This window comes from Monodon monoceros, unplaced genomic scaffold (genome assembly GCF_005190385.1).
Source record: "Monodon monoceros isolate NGI ecotype Baffin Bay Population unplaced genomic scaffold, NGI_Narwhal_1 Super_Scaffold_18, whole genome shotgun sequence".
NCBI lineage: Eukaryota > Metazoa > Chordata > Mammalia > Artiodactyla > Monodontidae > Monodon > Monodon monoceros.
Window position 1 is genome coordinate 155,761,318 of NW_021703774.1, and position 23,475 is coordinate 155,784,792.

Below are 23,475 nucleotides of genomic sequence, written 5' to 3' on the forward strand. Positions count from 1 at the left end.
TCCCAGCCCTAGGGCCTAGATCACCAGCCTTGGACTTAATCACCTAATCTTCTCAAAGCCTGTTTACTCATTTATAAATGGGGATAACCCAAATTATCTCAGATTTGATGTTAGGATTAAATGTAAGGATACATTTCACCCCGTAGTATAAGGATCAGAGAAAAAAACAAAAATAACCAACCCACACACAAAAACCCCACAAAACAAAAACCCCAATGGCCTGGTGTTCAGAAAGACAAGGTGCAAGGCGGGATGGGGGTGGCGGGGAGGTACCTGAAATGGAGTTGCAGAGAAGAGAGGAGGCTGCCTGACTGTAGACTAAAACTCCCCTTCAGGACCCTGGTCAGGTTCTGTTGCTCTATTGAAGAACTTTCATTTCAAAGTTTACCAGAAAAGGATTAAATTTAATCACACCTGAAGTCTTCTTAGAGGTTTATGTGCAGCAAAATGGATAAGAATCTCACTTCTGGCTTTGCTGTAACTAACTGTGTTATATTCTCTGAGGTAGTTTCCCCATCTGTAAAAACTGAGTAAATCGCTGTCAAATTTATTTCACTGGGCTTAATAAACTAAGTATTAGCCCCTTCCCTTTGAGGCAGCAGTGTTCCTGAAATTGAAGGCCGATACAAAATCTATAACATAAAAGCCCCTAAAATTTTTCATTGATTCATAAAGTTGCAGCTACAAGGACAGGCCTATCAGTCTTAATGGAGAATTCTGGAAACCAGAGTACTTAAAGGAAAGGAACAAACATTACTGAAAACATTATTGAAGGTGGAAAAGAATCTGTTCTGATATTTATAGAGCCCTTACTAGTCTCCAAACACTGTGGTATCTTATTTAATTCTCAAACACCTCGATAACCCTGCCCCCTCCCCTCTTTCTAGAGATGAGGAAAGGAAGGCTCAGAAAGGAAGAAAATAACATTTATCGTGGACTGTACTGGATGTTTTCCATATGCATCACTGCATCTGACATTTAAGTGACTTCTCTGGATGAGAGCTACGAAGTAGCAGGCAGGATTATAATACCAGATCTGATTCTAAAGTCATTGCCGTGCAGCTCAAGGGAGTAATTTATGTTTCCTCAGGATCAGGTTTCTTACAAAACTCAATCCCAGAATCTCAATCCCCACCCCCAACACACCCACAATAGTTGGGGTTAGCAATTCACTTTGCAGTTTTCCAGTTTCTTTCAGATTAAAGATTTCAAAGTGGGCCCACTAGCAAAAATACAAAACACCTTTACAACTCTGCCTAGGATTAAAAGCTTTCTTTCCCCCTTTTCCAGCCCAATCACTTGGGGGCCAAGCCATAAAGAACAACAGCTATAAACTAGGGCTCTGGAGCGATCAACCTGGTTTAAGCCACTGACTGTGTGACCTTGGGTAAGTTACTTTACCTCCCTAAGCCTCAGTTTCCTTATCTGTAAAATAGGGATAATAGCAGTATCTATCTCAATAAATAGGTTGTGCATATTAAATAAAACGTGACATGTAAAGCAATCAGAGCAATGCCTGCACACAGGAAGAGCTTAGCAAATTTAATAGTTCTCATTGCTGGAGAAGAAGTACCACTGATGGTTCTGTCCCTAAGTCCAAAGACTTCGCCATCGTATTCTCTCTGAGCACAGGCCTTGCTACCTGGAGTCCCTTTAGAAAGAGCAACAGGTCGCTCCTTTTCTCCTAACCAGGGCCAGGCCCAGACCTATACATGACTACGAGATCTTGGCACTGGTTTTCTACCACTACGAAGGCTGTCACTCTGAACCCAACCGAACCACCCCATTTCCGCCTCGGCTCGGTAAGTTCTCCCGGCCTTCAGCGGCCCAGGCTGCCTTCGGCATGGCTGCCCCTGGTTACAGGCCTGGAGCTGGCTCGCCTGGCGTCCCTTCGCCAGAGAACTCTCTCTGCGACGTAGGGAGGATTTCCCTGAGTTTAGGGCAACCAGTGAATCCAGTTAAGAGGCGCGTCGGTCAGACACACGCCGGAGAGGGCTGCCTTAAACGCCTCCCGGGCCTGCCACCGGGAGCCCGGCCCAGACCGGAGGGTCAGCCCCTTTCTAACCTCCGGGACGCGTGGGGTCCGGCCCAGGGCCACCACGTGGGGGCTCCAGGAGTGGCAAGGTGTTCCCGAAACCAGCCCCCAAAGACTGCTCCCCGCTTGGGCCCTAACCTGGCCCCAAACTGGCCTGAGCGGCGCTCCCGGCCTGGCTTCTCCCCTCAACCCTATTTGGAGGAGACTCAGACATCCTCTGCAGACTGCAAACAGGCTCTCGCCAGACTCCAAGCCCCGACACTGCCTCAGCCCGAGTCCCCAATTGCCTGGTTTCCTTACTCACCCATCGCGGCTCCGCTCGCTCTTACTTGGCGGCGGCAGCGGCGGCAGCTTCGGCGGCAGCTTCAGCAGACAATATGGCGGATCTACAGGACGGCAGCCCGAAACGGACAAACAACTTAACAATCCCGGGAAGAAACGCGCTTTCGGCCCCACCGCCTAGTTCACAGCGACGACCGCATTTAAAGAGACCGCTGCTACTAAAGGCGGGGAATAAGGATGGAATATGAAAGGAGTGGGTGGAGAAAAACTGGGAGGGATACCTACTAAAGAAAGTTAAGTGTGCTTAGGATTTCTCAGCTTTTTCTGCTATTTCCTTTTTGTAGTGAGGTCTCCTCCCGTAGAAACTTTTTCTCCCAGAAAGGTATTCCTTCCTTTTGTAGTTAAAACCACCCATAGACCCTGAGCTGGATATATGAATAAGGAGTCATCTGGAAAGGTGAAGTGACTTGCTCAAGGATATAGCGATAAGGAAATGAAGAAGTCTAGAGTAAACCCGATTACAATCTTATTGGGAGATACAAAGTGGAAAAATAATGAGACCGGTGCAGTGCTTTATAGTTGACAGAGCTATTTCATTTAGCCTTACTGCAAGCTCTCTGAGGGCACAAGTCAGTTCTATAGTGTTCATCACTGATCTCCAGCACCTAGCACAGTATCTGGCACGTGGTATGTGCTCCATGAATAATTGTTGAATGAATAAACAAACGAATGAACAGATCTGTGAGTTACGCAAAAAAAGGGATATGATCTCCCTTTTTAGAGATGAGGAAATTGAGGCTCTGAGGTTCATGCATCTTTTTTTTTTTTTAATATTTATTTATTTTGGCTGTGCCAGGTCCTTAATTGCGGCACACGGGATCTTTAGTTGGGGCATGTGGGCTTCTTAGCTGCAGCATGTGGACTTCTTAGTTGCGGCATGCGAGACCTAGTTCCCCGACCAGTGATCGAACCCACGTCCCCTGCATTGGAAGGCAGATTCTTAACTACTGGACCACCAGGGAAGTCCCGTTGTCGTGTGTCTTTTGAATCATGGAACTTATGGCTGGTACACATTAGACCTCCCTTTTTGCATAATAGGATTCCGGTCCTTCTGTCCCCCACCTCAACACACAGAGGAAGGCTATGTCTTCAAGTCACTGGTCCCAAGGGGGAGCTATCTTTTGGAAGTCCAGGTCCTGCCATAACAAATTGCCACCTCTAGTTGTGGACCTGGCCCACCGAGGGAAACAACTCAAAAAGCCAATTCTAGGACTCAGGGTCAGGAAAGGGAGTGTTATCTTTCTCCTCCTACTGCCACTGCTCAAGGTCAGACCTCTTCATTCTCTGTTGGTCTATTTTACCTGCCTCCTCACTGGTGTGCCTCCAGGTTCTCCCATTTGCACCCATTATCTCTTTAAAAGCAGAGACCTTATCATGTCCTCTGCTTAGTGATTTCCTACTAACGGCCTTAGGTAATGCCCAAACATTTCAATCTGACAGTTAGGCTGGTCCTTACTGACTTCTTGGGCTACTCTCTGCCAGGCAACCCAGGCTCCATCCATATTTGGGGAACCACATTCCCCCAAATATGCTCCTATCTTCTTTTGTGCCTTTGCATATGCTCTTTCCTCTGCTTGGAACACAATGCCCTCCCTTCCCCCTTGACTATGAGGTGAACTACTCACTTTCAAGACCGAATACAATTTTCACCTTCTTGAAAAAGCCTGTCTTTCCAGACAGAGTCAGACTATCTGTCCTTTCTGCTCCCCGGTGCCCTGGACACACATTTTCCTCAGCAACTGGCAATCTAGGTTGTCCACAAGGTGTCTCTCTCTCCTGGTTGTCTATGAAGGGACAGTATCTTCCTCATCTTTGTTTCTGTCCCAGTGCCTGGCACAATGCCTGCCTCAGCAGAGGTACCACAAACATTTGCTGCAGTGTCTGCCTCCTGTACACCACCATTGGAGCATCTGCATAACTTGTAGCCAAACAAGGGCTCAGGGGACACGGGCAGACTAGATGAATGGCTATGACCATGTCTCCTCTCCTGCCAGCCCCTGAGCCCTCCATCCTATGCTCCACAGGAGCCAGGTGGCCTTCCAAGTGGCTTTGTTTCCATACAAGCCCTTGGCCTTGCTCACACACCCTCCCTAGCCTAGAGCCATGGGTCCCCCCTGATCCAGTCCCTGCAGACCTTTCCAGATCCAGCCCATCTCCCCCCAACTTTCCTTATCTTTCTTGCTCTAGGAACCACTTTCTGCTTACCTTCTCCAAATACCCCAGAATGCTACTGCTCGGCTTGAAGCGCCTTTACCCCCTCTTGTCCACCTAGGAAGTGGCCGATACAACTCAGACTATCCCCTCCTCCAAGAAGTCCAGAGAGCATTAAATGTTCTCTCCCCTGTGCTATTCTGTACCTTGTAACTGTTATACCCCTCCCAGTGTAGTGACTTGTTTGCTTCTGTGTCTTGGCATCTTCACCATGTACCTCGGCATCTGACACAGAGCAGGGTCTCAGTGACTGCGTGCTGGGAATCAGTACATCACATTCTGCTGGGATAGTAGTGTTATCTTTCAGAGGGTTTTGGGACCCAGCACTACCACTTCCTAGCTGTGTTACCTTGGGCAAGTCATGATAGATAGCTCCCTGAGCTCCTGTTTTCATCTATAGGAGTGACAGCACCTACCTCCTAGGGTTGTCATAAAAACTGGATTAAGACAAGGCCTGTCATACACGTAGAGCAGCCTCTGGCACACAGCGAGCATTCAGCCAGCAGCAGCTACCATGCTACGGTGACCTCGGGTGTCTCATCTTTTCTCCACCGGAGAAGGCAGAGCTCACAGGGGCCCCAGAAGCCACACATGGGGTGTCCTGGCCAAGAATCCCACACCTCTGCTCTCTGCCTGACAGGCAAGAAAAGGAGAAAGAAATACAGGACACAGGCTTATTGGGAGTATAAAAATAGGACTTTTTTTTTCTCCTCATAATCACATCAATTATCAAAGAAAAACAGTATGTAACAAAAATACAAAGCTCTGGTGGATTTTTTTTGTCTGTTTTTTTTTTTTTTTTTTTGCCCCCCACCCATCCCTCCCCAACAGCCGCTTCCCAGGGAGCCCCTGGCTGAAGCCTGGATGCTGTCCCTGGGTCGCCCTGGGGCTCAGGAGAACCGGTGGTCTAGGTCCCTCTGGGGGTTGACCGAGTACGAGTAGGCCTTGCCCAATACCAGGCGGTCTCGCAGCAGCTTGAAGAAGGCGTAGTAGTTGCTGAAGAGGATGAGTGCCAGTGAGATGGTCTGGTGCCACTTATCAGAGGACATTAAGGAGTACAGCTGGTAGACGATGACAGCGCCCTCCAGCAGCAAAAGGATGTTGAGGATCCGCAGGGGTTTGCTGAAAAAGAACTGCCCAGGAAAGAGTAGGCATGGACTCAAAGTGGGCTCCAGAAACCTGCCTCTTGGAAGGGGGTTCTGGGTAGGCCAGTGAAGGGGTCAAGCTCTTGGGCCCCATGCAGACTTGGGTGGGGAGGAAGACTTCGTAGGGTTGGGTGTGGACCTTGCCATCTCTCTGCCTTTGTTTGTGGTGTTCCTTCTGTCAAGACTACTGCGTCCCACAGAAGCTGTTTAAGATCCGGATCAAAAAAAAACAAAAAAAAGATCCGGATCAACTCCACCTCCTCCCAGAAGCTTTTCTTGAGAAGTCCTGCTTGTTCTCTCAAACTTTTGCTGGTCGAAAACCAACACCTTATTATATGTGACTTCCTGGGTACTGTCAGGCCTGAACAAAGTAGAATCTTATGACAGAGGCATGGAAAGTTATTATAGACTCTACAGCCTGAGTCATTTACTATTTCATGTGTAGCATCCCCCGCTAGGCCGGAAGCTTCCAGGGGACACGGAGACACATCACTCTTACCTGGTGTCTACAGGGCAAGGTAGAGTGTAGAGACTAAGAAAATTTTTCTGGTCAGTTTAAAAGAATGATCGATGTCCAGGGATCTTGATTCTGCAGGGGCCAAGGTACCTAAACCTCAAGAGCTGATTATAGGATGGCAGGAGAAGTGCCAGGAAACAGGAGTCCGAGAGACCAGCACGCCAGGCTCAGCTCTGCACCTGACAGGCTGCAGGACCTTGGGCAAGTCCCTTCCCTGTCTGAACCTCAGGTTTCTCTACTGGGAAAAGAAGAGGTTAGCCCAGATCAATGATTTCTCAAACTGTGTTCCTCAGAGCCCCAGGTTCCAGGAGGTCTTTTAGGGGCTACCACAGTGGTAAGCAGGAAGAGAGGGGAGTTCCAACCCTTTCAAACAGAGCAGCGCCATGAAGTCCTATATACTGAACTTCAGTTTGACTGAGTTGGAAAAAAGGATTTTGACAGTAAAATAAGTAAATAAAATGGAAACCACCAGCCCAGATGATTTTGAGCAGCCCTTTCCATTGTACTGAGTCCATGAGCCATTACCATTAGTTCCCAAGTTTCCCAGTAAGGCACCCTTGGAACAAGTTAAACTCTCTAAGCTGATTTCAGTACCTGAAAACCAGGACAGCCCTGGTATTTCTTTCATACACAAGGTTCTGGTGAAGACTGAATGGGAGGGTGCATGGGAAGTGTTTACCACAGTGCCTGGCACACAGTAAGGAATGACGAGTGTAATTATTTTCACCACCAACAACCCCTCCTTTTGTTGTATCATCTTTTCTACCTCCACCCAATGTTTTCAAAGATCTGGTACCAAGTGAGCTACAGTTATGAAGGGATCATTTGTATGGCTGTCCTTGGGCTGCACACGTGCATTGTCTTCTTTTGGATTTGGGAAATACCGAAAATAGCCGCCTCTTGCTATGACATCACCTTCCTGCCCAGCTGATCCTCCTGCCCTCTAGATCAGGCCCCACCCCTCCTTCCCAGGGGAGGAGACTCACGTGGAACCGGAAGTGGGAGACATCGGAGGGGATGGCCACGTTGTAGTGGCCCACTGCTTTGTAGACGTTCTTGCTGTGCTTCACCAGCACGCCCTGTGGCCACATGCATTCTTCAGTCCACCTGGAGGCACAGCCCGACAAAACCCCCTTATGCCCAGCTCACCCACACAAGGGGATGTGAGAAGACTGGGCATGGGGTGACCACCAGGGCTCTACTCCCATTTCTATCACTTAGACACAATGACTTTCCTTTTCTGGGTCTTAGTTGCCTTTTCTGTAAAATGGGTAAGAACTGTAAGAAATTCACTGCACTGGGAGTCGGAAGGTTTAGGGCTGACATTCATGTCTCTGAGGGATTTCAAGAAAACCCTTTTCCCTCCCTGGGGTCATTTTATTCATCTAGCCTCCCATCAGTCTCACCTCTAGCCTCCCAGCAGTCCACCACACAGCTGCCCGAGTGGTCTTTGTGAAACACCAAGCCAAGCCTGACTAGTCTCTCCTCAAAACCCTTTGAAGGCTTTCCGGTGCCCCTGGAGTCAAGTCCCCAACAATGTGTTACGGCCTCCGAGTCCCAGTGTGGCCTTCCATGACCCCCACCACATAGCGCCTGCTCAAGCCACCCAGAACTGCCTCTAGTTCCTCCAGCACACCTGACTGCTCCTGTCTCTTCATAAGGTGCTCGCTCCAGCTGGGCTGCTCTTCCAGATGCCTTATCCCACAGAGTTCAGCATCTTTTAAATGCTCCCTGAATCTCCTGCTACCGGTCCACTTTCCCCAATGTGTTGTCACTTATTTATTTCCCTGTATCCCTCACTAGTCTGGGAGCACTGAAGGGAAGGGATGGTGTCCAGTTCATTTCTGTGTCCTCGGAGCGTGCCACAAGGCCTGGCACAGAGGCGCCCCAGAGAGCATGTGAATAAGGTTGTGGGACCAGTGAATTCTCTTCCATTGTTCTTTGAGATCTCCCAGGAAATCTAAGGGTCCTGGGCCAGAGGACTGAGAATAACTGTCCACAAGAAGCTCAATCTCATGCTCCTGTCCTGTCGATTCCTTCATTTAAAAAACAGTTACCATGTCATATGCAACAACATGGATGAACCTCACAAACAATATGCTGAATGAAAGAAGCTGGACCCAAGAAGAATGTCTACTGTATGATTTAATTTACATGAAGCTGTAGAATAGGCAAAACTAACCTATGGTGAAATGAAATGAAAAGATGGTTGCCAGGGGGAGGGGGTCATTGGGAAGGGCCATAAGGAAATTTTCTGAGGGGCTGGAAATGTTCTGTATCTTGATGGGGGAAGGGTTACATGGGTATGTATGTCTTTATCAAAACTCAAGGAATTGTACACTTCAAGATCTGTGAATTTCACTGTATGGAAATTCTACCTTAAAAAAAGCTCACATACAAAAAACACAAAAAATTTGCTGTTGGACCTATCACAAGCCAGGCATTTGCCAGGAGTGAGGAGATGGCCGAGCGCTTGACAGACAAGGACCCTGACCTCCAGGAGCTTTAGTCTTGGAATGACAGGCAAGTAACTAAGCAAACACAGCAGAGGAGGAGCACAGGCAGGGCAGGGACACTGAACCTATCCTGGGTGGTCAGGAAAGTGTTCCTGGAGGACGCAAAGTGCTAAAGGATGAATAGGAATTAAACAGGAAAAGAAAATTGGAAAGGTCACTCCACGCAAAACATGCATCATAGGCAAAAGCCTGCATACAAAAGTACATACAGGGACGTCCCTGGTGGCGCAGTGGTTAAGAATCCGCCTGTCAATGCAGGGGACACGGGTTCGATCCCTGGGCCGGGAAGATCCCACATGCCGTGGAGCAGCTAAGGCCGTGCGCCACAACTACTGAGCCCATGCGCCACAACTACTGAGCCCATGCACCACAACTACTGTGCCTGCACGCTAGAGCCCGCGAGCCACAACTACTGAAGCCTGTGTGCTTAGAGCCCATGCTCCACAACAAGAGAAACCACTGTAACGGGAAGCCCGAGCACCACAACAAAGAGTAGCCCCCGCTCGCCACAACTAGAGAAAGCCCCTGCGTAGCAACGAAGACCCAATGCAGCAAAAAAAAAAAAAGAACATACAGAATTGGAGGATCCGAAGAGGCTGGGTCTGGCTAGAGCAGAGTGTGAGTTGGGGCATGGGAAGAGACGGAGCAGAAAGGCTGGTAGGAGTCAGTTCATCACGGGAAGCCACGTGAAGGAGCCTGGATCTTACCTGAGGACCATGGTGAGCCATGGGCAGGTTTATCCTCATATTCAGCCATGTACTCTCTTTCTACTCCCCCCTCCCCTCAGAGCCTTAGGCTAAGCCAAGCCCCACTTCAGCCCATTTGGCAATATCCATCCACTCTCTGGACCACCTGGACAGAGCCTGAGAGGGACCCTGACTGGCATGGAGGGCCAACATCAGGAGGCTTGGCCTCTGCGGCCTCCCTTCGCATCTCTGTGGGCCTACCTCTACAAACCTGTCCTAGGGGCCTCTTCTCGGCTGGGCCTTGTGCTGGGCCCAAGACTCAGATGTGATTCAGAGATGGTCCCAGCCTTGAGGAGCTTCCAGTCTAATGGGGGAATACAGGCAGGAAAATTAGCATAACCGGGGTAAAAAGACGGTGATGAAGGGCTGTAGAAATGCTAGGCACCAGGAAGGATGGGTCAGGCTGAGGGGAGGACAGTCCAGCCCCTCAGGGCTCCTGAGCAGGGTGTCTTCTGCCTCTGCTCTGAGTGCAATGCCATCCTGCAGCTGGGCCTTCTTCACCCCACTCATCCTAGTTCTTTGTGTACACGGCTATCACCCGCACCAGACTGTAACTCCTCAAGGGGTCTCATCTTAGCCATTTCCTCCCTGTGGCTTTTCTTCCCTGGCCAGGGTATGTCATCAACTAACACAGCACCATACCCTGTTACCAGACGGATGTTTCTAAGGCACACCTTGGAATGGGTCCCTCCACTGTTCAAAACCCTCCATAGCTCCCCTCTGCCTATAGGTCAAAGTCCAAGCTCCTTTGTCCAATACACAGCACCAGGCCTGGGACAGCTTAGGTAGAAGTAAATGCTTGCTGAAAGAGTAGATTAGCCAATGACTGGATGGATGAGTGAGTGGAAGGAGGGAAGCAATGAGTGAATGCATGAGCAAATCAGCCAATGAGCAAGTACCTGAGTCAGTGAATGAGAAAGTCAATGAGTCTATGAATTTACCACCTGCCTTCCTCCCATCTTCAAGACACTGCAAGTTACCCAAGGACAGGAGACATGTCCTTCCTGGGCCCTGCCATATCCCACTCTGGCCACAAGGCCTAGCATACAAGACATGCTCAATAACTATTTGCTGATCGAATGAATGAGTTGATGAGCAGGGAGGTGAGTGACTCCAGACACTGACCGGGGGGGCCGGGGTCGAGCAGAGAAGGGCAGACTCACGGGTGCTGCAGTACATTGGAGCACAGTGCTGGGTCCACCTTCTGCCAGCAGCCCAGGTGGGCAGCGGCCTTATGCAGCAGGTCGCAGTAGCTGGCAGGCAGCAGGTGCTGCATGAGGATCACCGAGGTGCTGATGGACACCAGCAGGAAGAGCTCGCAGGACCAGCGCTTGTCATAGTAATGTGTGTTCTGGGGGCAGCGGGAGGTGGGTGAGACCTTGGACACCCATAATGGCCTCACTCCCTCCCCCATCCCTGATTCCATCTGTCTCGGAGATCAAGACAGCCCTAGAGAGACCTCGGGGTGGCCTGAGACGAAGGACTGAACACCTAACAAAGGTGGCTTAATCATGGGCTTAAACCCTATGCCCACTACTCAGTTTTCTACAAAGAAAAATTCTTCCCACTCTGAGCCAGAGAACAGGCTCTGGGGTTCAACAGAAATGAGTTCAAATCTTGCCTCTGCTGCTTAGTCACTATGTGACCTTGGGCAAGTCATTTCACTTCTCTGGGCTAGCTTCCTCATCTGTTAAATGAGGATAATATGAGTAACCACCTCTGAGAGGCGTGAGGAGGATTATAATACTCATCAAAGCTCTAGCAGGTTGTAGGTGCCCAACGGACACGAAGTCCTCTCAACCCCCAATCATTCAGTGCAGCCCATCCTCAGAGAAATGTGTCAAGCCAGCTGGGGAGGTACCTTCCCACATGGCCATACAAGCCAGAGAGAGAGCACAGGCCTTTGGAGTCCCTCAGATCTGGATGAGTCCTGCCTTTCGAACTTAATGACAAAGCAGGACACTGTGACGTGCCTGTGCCAAAACCGCCACACTGAAACACCAAGTCACCGCCTTCCGTTACCAAGTATTACAAACAACAATGCCATGTCCCCCTTGCTGGCTGGGTGACCTCGTGCGGGCCACGTCCATTCAGCGAGCCTTGTTTTTTCCACTCTAAAATGAAGGCAGGAGTCACTCTGGCCCTCAAGAGCACATATGGGAATCTCATCAAGAGCAGCAGAGTTATTTATGCGAGCAAGAGGGCTCCTGGGGGGCAGGCAGCAGGGTGAGGCCCCTTTCCTCCCTGGGTCAAGCTACGCACCTTCACGAACCAAACAGGCACAAAGGCCACGTAATAGGCGCTCAGCATGGAGCTGACCAGCACCTCCTTCATGCGCCAGTTGAAGTCCATCTTGAGGAACTCCACCTCACTGCGGATGAGGCTGGGCGACAGGCAGCAGGCGTGGGTGGGCATGGCGTCCGGGCCGTACAGCTGCCGCGTGTGCTGCTTCCACGTCTCCCGCAGTGTCAGCAGGTAGTCCCGGCTCCGTGCCAGGCCACTGACCGCCTCCCGGGGACCCATGGAGGCCATGTGGCTGAAGAGGTTTGTCTTGCGGAGGTCACAGTTCAGCTGCAGGAACGGAATGTACATCCCAAACCTGCTGGGGAAGACAGTGGTGAGGGCAGGCCTGCCCAAGGGCCAGGATCCCAACTCTTAACCACCAAGGGAATCTTCTTTCCTCCTGGGCTTTAGCTCTCCTGGCTGTTCAGAGGGGAGACTCTACCGGTCCCTCTAGCCATCCAGCCTCCCAGCCAATGATCAGTCATTCAACCCATGTATTAGCACTAAGTGTGTGCCAAGCATTGTGCTGAGCGGCAGGTATACAGTAGGAAGCAAGACACGAGTCCCGGCCCTCACAGACTATTGCTGCCTAGCAGTAATCTTAACAGTCCACATTCACTGGGCACAACCAGTGCTCCAGATACTGTACTAAGTGCTTTACATGCATTCTCTTCTTTTGTTTCTCTTAACTCTGTGTTAGGTACTGTTAGTTTGTGCCCTTTTCAGCTGAGGAAGCTTTGACTCAGACAGGTGGAGTGGATTCCGAAAGCTCCCACAACTAGTAAGGAAGTAATAGAGCTGGGATTCAAATCCAGAACTGTCTGGCACCGGTGATCAAGACAGATACTCAGCAAATACTACCAAGTAATTCATTAATTGAAAATATACATGGGGAAGAGATATGGGAACATATGTATGTGTATAACTGATTCACTTTGTTATAAAGCAGAAACAAACACACCATTGTAAAGCAATTATACCCCAATAAAGATGTTAAAAAACAAGAAAAGAAAAGAAAATATACATGGTACCACAAAGGAGAGGTAGACATTGTCATGGGCGCACATGGGGGCAGCTCTTTAGCTTGCACAGGAGGACAGCTCAGGAACAATATTTATTGTGTGTCTATTATGTGCCAGGCACTGAAATGGGCCCTTGAACAGTACAAACCACTTCCCCTGAGGAGTACCCCTAGGTCAGGGCTGGAGCTAATTAGTTAAGAGATAGAGTGTGTGGCTGATATCATTTAAGGAGAAAACTAGACAGACCCATAGCCCAGAAGAGTAGATCATTAAAGTGGGTAAGTGCCAAGCACAGTACATGGAACGTCATGATAGGTGCTCTTGACAGGCATTCCTTGTTTTAGCTTAGGGCCTCTCAATTTCCCCAGGCCCTCAGACGTAGCTCCAGGAGGGTCCCTGAGCTGCTGCCAGGAGCCAGACCCAGTGAGAATGCTACATTTTCTTATCTATAGTAATGTTCTCTTTCTTTATTCTGAACTTCCAGGAAGGGATATGTGAGTGTTCTTGGGCACTCATATAATTAGCCTCTTTGGGTTTTTGCTTTCTGGCCTACAGAATGGGAATGCTTCCACTTCTCCTAGGGTAAGGTTCAAGTAAGATACCTTAGAGAATTCTGGTCAAGAGCATAACCTTTGGGGTCAAATAGGCTAGGATTAAAATCCCAGCTCTGCCACTTACTAATGCTGTGATTTAGGGCAAGTTATATAATCTCTAAGAGCCTCAGTTTCCTTAACTTGCCTTAAGTTACCTACCTGTACTGATTCTCTATGCTCAGTCAGGCATTATGCTAGTGTTTTTATACATACTCTCTTTTAATCTTTGCAACAATGCCCAGCATGGTGTCTGGCCTAAAGTAGATCAATACAATTTTGTTTAGAAAAGAAAGAGGTCAATGATTCTGTGGGACAGAAAAGAACACTGAAATGGGATTCCCAAAACACTCTTCAGGGCACTTGGTGGGAATGAGGGCGTGGGGCACCTACACGAACATACAAGGGCTTCAGACTCAACCTTAAGGAAAAGTACTTAAGAATCTTCTTGGCTTTCCCACTAAGAAGGACTGCCGATACAATTAAATTATTTGATAACAGCGAGTAGCTGCTCTGACAGGTCACAAGTTAGAAACAACTTCACATGCAAGATGGCAGATCCTCTTTCATCCTCTCCATCCTAGATGTGACAGTATCAATGTAGAAAGTAAATAAATAAAAGTAGAAAATAAATCCACAACAGCAAAGAGAATGGGAGTGAGGGTTATCAGTACATAAGTGATTCTGACAAATTTCCATCTGCAGATGGAAACATGTTGACAGATGAGGAGGTCATCATCTAGAGTAGCGCAGTCCAATAGAAATATGAGTCACACACGTAATTTAAAATTTTCTAGTAGCCGCATTAAAAAAAAGGAGAAATTAATTTTAATACTCTATTTTACTTAACCCAGTATAGACAAAATATTATCGTTTCAATATATAATCATTATTTATGAATGAGATATTTTACTTTCTTTTTTTGTACTAAGTCTTCAGAATCCAGTGTACGTTTTACACTAACAGCACATTTCAGTTAAAACTAGCCTATTTCAAATGTTTAATAACAATAGGCAGCTAGAAGTTACTAAACTGGATAGCGTAGGTCTAGAATGTGCCATGAGAGGGTTACAATGGGGGTAGGAGCTTATCTGCCCAGAGTGACCCAAGAGAGACTGGCTTGAAGTGGGCACATTTGATAGAGGGTAGAAGTGAGAAGCAGGGCTGAACAAATGGGATTAATCACAGATCTGTATTCATTTATGAGTCACTCCCTTTATTCTCCTACAAACCTGACACAATCTGCCCTGAAAGATTCTTCTCTAAAGAAACTGAATAAACTGAGGAGAACTGAGGTCTCTAATGGGGGCACCCTAGAGTAATACCCCCCTCCCCTTTCTGGTCTATGGGTGCCCACAGCTTGACAATTAGCACCTCCCTCACTCTTCCTAAAGCAAAGTCTACCAGTCAGTGTGCCCTGCCCACATACTTAGAATTCCCAGTCAAACCTCCCATTCACGTATACAATGGCAGAGGGAGAGAAAGTGCATTCCAAGCCACTCAGTCCTCCACTCTTAAATGTAAACAGACAACCAAAGAAACTAACTACACTTAGAAAACTAGCAGCATGAAACAGAAAAATTGACCCAGTGGAAAGAAAAAATTGAGGGAACGTAAGAGATCTTTAAAACAAGAACAGAATGCTATGAGAAAAGAACAATCAGAAATCCAGAAAGAGGACTTAGAGATGAAAAATATGATTGCTGAAAAAAATCTCAATAAAAAAGCTGGAAGATGAAGTTGAGAAAATTCCCCTAAAGATAAAGTAAAAAGAAAGAGAAAAAGATAGATAGAGAAAGAGAGAGACAGAGTCAGAGAGAGAAAGAAAGAGGGGAGGGAGGGATGGAGGGAGAGGAAGAAAGATGAAAAATATCAGGGAAAATATAAGAGAAACAGATGACCAATCTATGAGGTCTACCATCCGACGCAGAGAAGTCCCAGAGAGAACAGAAAAAATGGAAGGGAAGACATTATCAAAGAAATAATAGAAGAAAATTTCCCTGACCTGAAGAAATACACAAATCTCCAGGTTAAAAAAGTCCTAGAGTACTGATAAGATGAATGACAAAAGTTCCATATCAGACACATTCTTGTGAAATTTCAAATAATCAAAAGACAAACAGAATGCTCCCAAAAGCTTTCAGAAAGGAAAAAACAAGTCATCCACAAAGTAACTGGAATCAAACTAGCATCAGACTTCTCATTAGAAACACTGGATGCTAGACACAATGGAGCAACATCTTCAAAATTCTGAGAGAATATGAATTTGAACTTAGAAATCGACATTTGGCCGAACCATCAATCAAGTATGAGGGCAGAATAAAGACATTTTCAGACATGCAAGGACTAAGACTGTATATACCTCCCATATACCCCTTGTTAAGAAAATTACCTCATAATGCACTCCAGCAAAATAAAGGAGAAAACCAAGAAAGAAGAAGACACAGGATCCAAGAAACAGTGGATCCAACCCAGGAGGGCAGGAAAGGAAGTCCCAGGCTGAGAGCTGTATAGCAGGCTTAAAGAGCAACCACTCCAGACTGGAGCAGGAGGATGGAGGGCTCCAGGAGGGATGTCTCTGGAGGGAAAAATGGACTCCAGGCAACAGGTAGTATGACTGACAGGCTGGATAAACTTGAGGATATGTTGAAGGCCCATCATTCTTTTGTCAACAAGAAAAAAGAAAGGCAATTAGAAACTCCAAGAAAAATAAAAAGCTATATAAGAAAGTTACAATCTAAATATGAAGCAAACTAAAATGTGGCATGGTTTTAAGCAATTGATGGAATATAAGAAAAGAGAAACCATCTGACCTTGACACTAGGAACATTCTTATTTTAAGAGGCCCAAGATTATAATTCAGTAAATATAGAGAAGGAATATCATCTACACACACTACTTGGTCCTGCAGTGAATAATATTTTCATACTCACAATAATATCAAGGCCACTTATTGGTTTTTAATTTTTAGAATTAGCCTTAGACAAAGAATGGAAGACTTAAATGTGGCTATATAGGAGAATGTGAATGTCAAGCATGACAATATAAGAGTACAGCTGCCAGGAAGTGATAGAAGGAAGAGGGGAGGAAAAGCCAATGGACAGGGCTCCTAATATTATGTTCTTACATAAAAGGGATTAAGACACTGACTATTGTTGATGGAATAAAAAACACAGGCATAGGGCTTCCCTGGTGGCGCAGTGGCTGAGAGTCCGCCTGCCGATGCAGAGGACACGGGTTCGTGCCCCGGTCTGGGAAGATCCCACATGCCGCGGAGCAGCTGGGCCCGTGAGCCATGGCCGCTGAGCCTGCGCGTCTGGAGCCTGTGCTCCGCAACGGGAGAGGCCACAGCAGTGAGAGGCCCACGTACCGCAAAAAAAAAAAAAAAAAAAACACACAGGCATACTCATATTATTGAAAAAGAGGCCCAACAGAAAATTAAAAATAATAACAATTATCAAACACTAGGAACAGTACGGATGGAAGGTGAAGTAAATCTTCATCTGTCAATGCAGGGAATCAATGTATATGTGCATGTGTGCGTGTGCACGTGTGTGTGTGTGTGTGTGTGTGTGTGTGTGTGTGTGTGGTATGCTTGTATATGCACAGAACATTCATTTCCAGGATATACAAGAAACCAGAAGCATGGCGGTTACCTCGTGGTGGTTAGGTTCCCTTCCTTCTAAGAGTGGAAGGGAAACTGGGTAGCTGGGAGACAGGAGTCAAGGGAAGAATTTTTCATTCTACGCTCTTTTATCTGTTTTTCAGTTTTAATGATGTGAACCTATTACCCAATTATAAAATCAATAAATAAATGTGTAAAGAAATAAACAAAAGCATAAGGATATTAAAATTACGGAGGTAACTCAGAGAACACTTAAAACCAGAAACAGTAAAAGAGGTTGCTTTTGAGAAGTGGGACTAAAAATCTGGAGGGTGGGGTTAAACGCTGTTTCTCATCATAAGCTTTTTTTTTTTCTTTTGGCCACACCACACCTCGTGGGATCTTAGATCCCTGACTAGGGATCGAACCCGCACCCTCAGCAGTGAAAGCACGAAGTCCTAACCATTGGACCACCAGAGAATTCCCATCATCAAGTTTTTTAGCACTATTGAATTTGATTTTTTTATGATATACATGTCTTATATTAATAAAAATTTAAAGATTAAATAATATAAAATAAAGCAAAATATGAACACTGGGTGACGTCTGAGTAGTCACCAGAAAGTGTCAAATTAAGGCAACTGTTGACACTTCTAATCAGTACAATCTTGGAGGGCCATTTGTTGATATCTATCAAAAATGTAAAACATACCTTTTGGTGCAATAATTCTACTTCTGGGAATCTGTTGTACAGAAATTTTGGACAAGTGTGCAAAGATGTATGCAAAAGAATGTTCCCTGCCTCATTGTTTCCAATAGGGAAAAGCTAGAAACAACTCAAAAGCCCACCAACAGAAGACAAACAAAACAAATTGTGAAAAGTCTATTCAATGGAATATTATGAGGCCATTTAAACAACTGAGGCAGACCCATATATACTGCCATGGGAAAATATCCAAGTTATATGACTATGTGAATGTGTAATAAATTATACATTATCATGCATAGAGATTAACCCTATTTTTCTGTTTTTAAAAAATGTATATGTGTGGGTACTTGCACAGAAAAAATTTAGAAGGACATGCTGCAAGATAATGGTTTTCTGGAGGACTGAGATTATGTGGGACTTCATTTACTATGTTAAAAGCTTCTGTAAAGTTTAATATTGTTACGTGACACATGTATCACTCTTATAATTAAAAACTAGTTGTAACTAAAGCAAGTGTGATTTGGCTCCTACCATGACAGTGACCTTTTGATCACGCAGGGGAGAGACGAGTGTCCAGTTCTGAAGCTTCCCAGGGAACAGAGGTGACCCAGCCTGAGGAAGTTCATGACTCAGAAAGCCCAGGGGTTGGGAAATGACTGTTAATGCCCAGGCCGCCAGCAGCCTGCCCCAGAAACAGCCAGAGTGGACATCTTGCCAAAGCTCTCCCCAATTCTAGTCCAGAAAGGGGCAGGCCTGTGCTCCTCCCAGACACTATCTTTCCATCCTCAACAATCTGGGTTCTGGCAAGACGGAGGAAGTGAGTGAGCAAAGAGGACACACAGACAGACATACAGATATGCATGTGAAGATACACACACACACACACACACACACACACACGCTTCATGCACAGACACCCACACAGAAACATGCGTGCACCCAGGTGCTTGCAAGCATACATACCTGGGGGAGGCACCGAGAGACTACATAAACACTAAGATATGCAAAGAGACAAGAGAAAGAGAAAGAACCAGAGAGAGAGGAAAGGAAGAGAGAGGAAGATGAAGCCCGTGCATACCCCCTCAGGAGCTGTGGGATATACACTCAGATCTGAGTCCCCTTCTGACCTCCCCCTTGAGGGCACCTTGGGGAAATTATGCCTGCCGTCTCAGTTTCTGCTCCTGCAAAAGAAAGCTAATCGTCCTGATCTCAGGACGACATTGTCAGACAATGTGAGAGGGTACTGTTGCTGCCTGCCTGTGAGTCTACTGGGTACGGGGGCCCAGTGCCCAACCACACTCAGGGCAGAGGTCAGGAACAGGTGCTGGGCAGTGAGGGGGTGGAGTGAGGGGTACTCACGGATAGCAGAGGAACAGGAGGTTCAGGAAGGAGTAGGTCCTGAAGAGGTGGATGAGGGAGCGGCACAGACTCCAGCCTGTTGCCGTGAGAACGGTGAAGCGGGTGAGGAACAGCATGATGGAACGAAAGAGGGAGACCTTCCCCCTCTGAGAAGCCTGGGTCAGGGCGAGATAGGACGGGATGGGGCCTTGGATGGAGGTCATGGGGGCTGTGCCCAAATCCCACCCAACATGGCCCGTGGTCCCGCCCGGGGAAACGTGGGGCAGCAGGCTGGGCAGAACCTGGCAAGGTGAATCCTTTCCCTCGACGCCCAGGAAACTCCAAGAGCCGATGGGATGTAATACTCTTCAACCAAGTTCAAAGGGAGCCCCAAGGAAATGCCTCAGGGTTGAAGGGCTGGGCACACCTCCTTGGTACCCCCATGGGTAAAGGGGAGTCCCAGAGTTCCCCAGCCAGCCTCTGGGACCCAATCACCTCCTTCACGATGGACCCAATGAAGCGGCGGCCCAGAACAATGGTGGTCACCATCAGCAAGTTGAAGTCGATCAGGTGGAAATTCTGTCAGGGGGCAGAGGCTGGGGGTCACGTGGGCCCCCTGCCCATGTACGGGCTTTTCGCATACCCACCTCCCCCTGCCCAGTCCTTTCCATCAGGACTGTCCCCACTCTCTGACCTTCATAGGCCTCCAGCTGAGTCAGACCAGGAAAATACCTAGAGGAGTAGAACAGGACCCAGAGGAGGAAAGTGGGACAGTCCCTGGAGACAAGAGAGTGGTGTGTGAGCCCTCTTGCTCTGATCACCCATGCCCCTGCCCCTGCACCTCTCCTTCTGCACAGAGCTCTTTCCTCTCCTTGAAATAGCCATGTATGCCTGTGACTCACCTCCCCCACAGGACTTAAGACTCTGTGCTCCTTTAGACAAAATCTGAGTCAGATTCATCTCTGCTACCATTACACTGTGTAGTGTGGTGCTGAGCACACTAGGGGTGAGCGCTCAGGAATCATCAGTTTCCTGTTCTTTTTATACCTCTCATGCCCAGCATGAGGCCAAACACACAGGGTTCTGCGTAAGCTATGCTAAACTAAAACCAAACATGTCACTCACTCACACACACACACACACACACACACACACACACACACACACACAGCGGGTCCTAGCTGGGCACCTACCAGGGAGGTGTGGGAGGGCGGGTGGGAGGGCGGATACCACCACACTGTCTTGTAGATGTTGATGTAGTGGACGAAGAGGGCTATGAGCTGGCAGAAGAAGAGCTGCAACTCAAACAGAATGCTGGCCTGGACTGGCAGCTCGGGGATCTTGCAGTGCTGCAGGGGCACGACCGTCTGGGTGGCCAGTGGGGGGCTGGAGAGGCCCGTCCCAGAACTGCTCCTGGGGGTGTGAGGGAACAACGTCAGGAGCTGACCTGAGAACCCTACCAAGAAGCACTTCTGGGGCACAGGATTGCGAAGCAGGACCAGAAAAGCAGCTCAGGGCAGGGATGGAGTCCTCCTAATCCTGCCTGTCAGACAAAGGAGATGACAGAGCCTTTTCCTATTCATAAGCTGATTCAGTCTTTCCAACATTCCCCAGGAAGGAAAGAATTATTAGGTCCATTTTACAGATAAAGAAAAGGAGGCCCAGAGAGGGGAGACAACTTGTCCAAGCCACCAGCAAATCAGAAGCAGAACTGTAACTGGAATCCAGGCCTTCGGGTTTATTACACTATGTCCCACTGCATCTGTCCCACTGACCACCCTCTGGGACTTTTCTGCTGCTCCCCACCCTTTAAGCTCCCATCTGGCATCTAGGGTATCACACCCTAGAGCCCAGTCAGGGAGAGCTTTGTCCAGATCACTCCTGAGAGCCCACGGTGAGGCACAAGAGACAGAAAGTAGTTTACCTGGTGCGGGAACGGACACTGGTGACTGATGCGCTGGAAGTGTGGCCCCCACCTGAGCCCCCAGAGGATCCTGGCTCACAGAGTGGATTTCGACAGTAGGATGTCCTGTTGGGACCTCTTCGTCCTCCTGCAGGGCTCGACATAAGGTAGATCCTCAAGCCAGAGGGCATATATCAAGCATAACAGCAATGATACTGGCTGCCAGTTACCTGCTGTCTCATTTTGTCACTCAGTTACAGAGATCCATGATCTGGCCCCTGCCCACCTCTTCCAACTTATCTCCTACCATTCCCTGCCTCGCCCCCATGCTTCAGCCAGCCTGGCCTTTCTCTCTTTGAGCAAACCAAGCTTATTGCTACCTTCTGCACTTGCTGTACTCTCTGGAGAGCCATTCCCTGCCATTTTGTAAGTATCTGCCCCCATAACTCTCTATCTTATTTCTATATTTTTTCACAATTCACTCTTCATCCTATTCATTTGTTAACATATTTACTGTCTATCTTTCCCACTGGAATGGAAGGCCAGTGAGGTCACTATCCTGATCTGTCCTTTTCACTGTTGTATCCCCTCCTCCTACCACAGTGCCCAGCATGAAGTAAGTGCTCAATAACTGTTGATGAGGGAATGAATCCGGAAAGGTTCCACAGATTGGTAAACTCAGTTTACATTGTGTCACAGGTAGTCTGGGGGTCTGGGTCCTGCGCTCTTAGCGCTGGGGTACACTGCTCCTTTCAGATACTACAACTCCCTGTAGGTTTACAGTTATGGGCACCCTTGAAGTTTTTTCTCCAGGACCCAAGATCCAGCTCAGTGGGCATCCTGGACTCTCACAGTCAGGACCCAGGGCCTGAGCACAGTGTCAAGGGAGAATGGTGTGGTTGTGAACCCAAAACTTGGACCTGCAACCTCTTTTTCTAGGCTTAGTAGTCTAGCCCAAGCTCCCAGGCATCACCCTGCACAAAAGTCCTGCACAAAGCTCCAAGGCACCATCCCAGTCCCAGTCAAAGTTATAGCCTTGTTCATACCTCCTCATGGCAGCAGAGCAGCCTCCACGCACTCACACCCCTTGCCCTAGCTTCTCAGCCTGTAAGTTTTTCCCACACGTCTCGGAAAAGTTCTTGCCCGGGAGCTCTGCCCCAAACAGCCCCCAGCCCCAAAGCTCTGTTCATGCACTACTGTACCTGGCTTAGAAAACCCCACACAGGCACCCTCAGTCCAGATGCTCTGCCCACACCCACTCTCCTCTGTTTAGAAGCTCTGCACCCACATAAAGCCCCTCAACCCAGAAGCCCCGCCTACACACAATTGTCAGCTCATAAAACCCGCCCACAAGCCAATAAAAGCTCTCTCTGCCTGGCTCCACAGTGGGCTCCCTTCTTCTGGAAGGTCTCCTTCCAGGCCCACCTCGCCAGTACAAAGCCCCTACTGCCCAGAAAGTTTGCCCCTGCACCGGGGCCTACAGCTCAGGAGCTCCGCCCTTAGCACTAAGGCCACGCCCGCCGTTAAGCCTCGGCCCACTCTAGCCCAGAAGACTGGGTCCCCACCAAAGCCCCCAGGGAGCCTCCGCATTTGGAAGCCCCTCCCACCGCTCCGATGTCCCGCCCCCACAACAGAAGCCCCACCCGCTAAACGACAGGAGGGGGCGGGGTCCCTCTACGCCCACATCCCCTCCCCCTCCCCTCGCCGGGATCCTGTCCGCGTGGGGGAGCAATTAGCAGCTTGGCCGTCCTAACCCCCGAGCCCGCCCGTTCCCGGGCCGAGTTGGACCCGCGCCGCTCACCCATCTCCTCCCCCCGGCGCTCTCCGCTTCGCCGCCGCAGCTCCAGCGGGCAATATGTCGGAGGCGACGGCGGCCGGGAGAGGACTAACCGCCGCAGCCCAGTCCCCTGGTATCAGCTGCGCGCTCCCGCCTCACCGCTAAATTTGCATACAAGGCGGGCTAGAAGCTGGGGGCGCGCTTCTTAAAGGGGCCGCTCGGACCAAGGCAGTCCCGCGCGCTCTTTGTCTCGCGGTCCCCCACGCGTTTCCTGCAGATGCTGCTGAAAAGCCCGAGAGGGAGGGGAACCCACCTCCTTCTCTTACCTTGCGTGCCTTCTCCCAGCACCACTTCAGGGCCGAGGGAGGGGGCCGGAATAGCCTCTCGGTTCCTGCATCCGTGAGTGTTCCTCCGGCGCCTCAAACTCATCGCGTCCCAAGTTGGGCTTTCATCTTTTCCCTTTGGCCTTATTGCTCTTAGGTCCACCCCAATCAAAACCTGGGAGTTATTTCTCCATTTCCTTCTACCCCCACATCCAATCTTCCACCTAGTATTGCTGACCCTAAGTCCTAATTATTTATCACATCTGACCCTATCCGTCTTCCACCACCTTAGTTCAATTCCTGATTCTGCCAGTTCCAAGACTTGAAATCCTGTTTCTTGCTCTTTACTGGTAATATTCACCTTATAGGCCTTGGTGGCCTATAAGGTGAAATAATGCATGTAGAACAGAGTCT

General features: G+C 48.6%; 2 protein-coding genes across 6 annotated transcripts in view; both read right to left on the reverse strand.

The window, feature by feature from the left end:
• Positions 1–2,419, reverse strand: part of KPNA6 (karyopherin subunit alpha 6) — a 53,188-nt gene extending 50,769 nt beyond the window's left edge. Inside the window, exon 1 of the mRNA XM_029228908.1 lies at positions 2,340–2,419. Within this exon, the coding sequence (XP_029084741.1) occupies positions 2,340–2,343 (4 nt within the window). The 5' untranslated portion in view covers positions 2,344–2,419. The remainder of the gene's footprint in view (positions 1–2,339) is intronic.
• A 2,829-nt stretch (positions 2,420–5,248) lies between these two features.
• TMEM39B (transmembrane protein 39B) lies at positions 5,249–23,475 on the reverse strand. 5 transcript variants are annotated; one of them, XM_029230117.1, is made up of 9 exons: positions 22,763–22,908; positions 20,983–21,109; positions 20,252–20,471; positions 19,554–19,637; positions 19,080–19,234; positions 11,775–12,111; positions 10,676–10,863; positions 7,237–7,357; positions 5,249–5,721 (listed from the first exon to the last, which is right to left on the reverse strand). In XM_029230117.1, exons 1-9 carry the CDS (start codon positions 22,764–22,766, stop codon positions 5,479–5,481), a joined length of 1,479 nt encoding a protein of 492 aa, XP_029085950.1. In that variant the 5' UTR covers positions 22,767–22,908; the 3' UTR covers positions 5,249–5,478. The 5 variants fall into 5 exon arrangements, with proteins under 5 accessions (XP_029085950.1, XP_029085948.1, XP_029085949.1 ...); XM_029230115.1 differs by lacking the exon at positions 22,763–22,908 and adding an exon at positions 23,065–23,475 and having other exon boundaries at positions 5,266–5,721; XM_029230116.1 differs by having other exon boundaries at positions 5,266–5,721; positions 20,983–22,113; positions 22,763–22,794.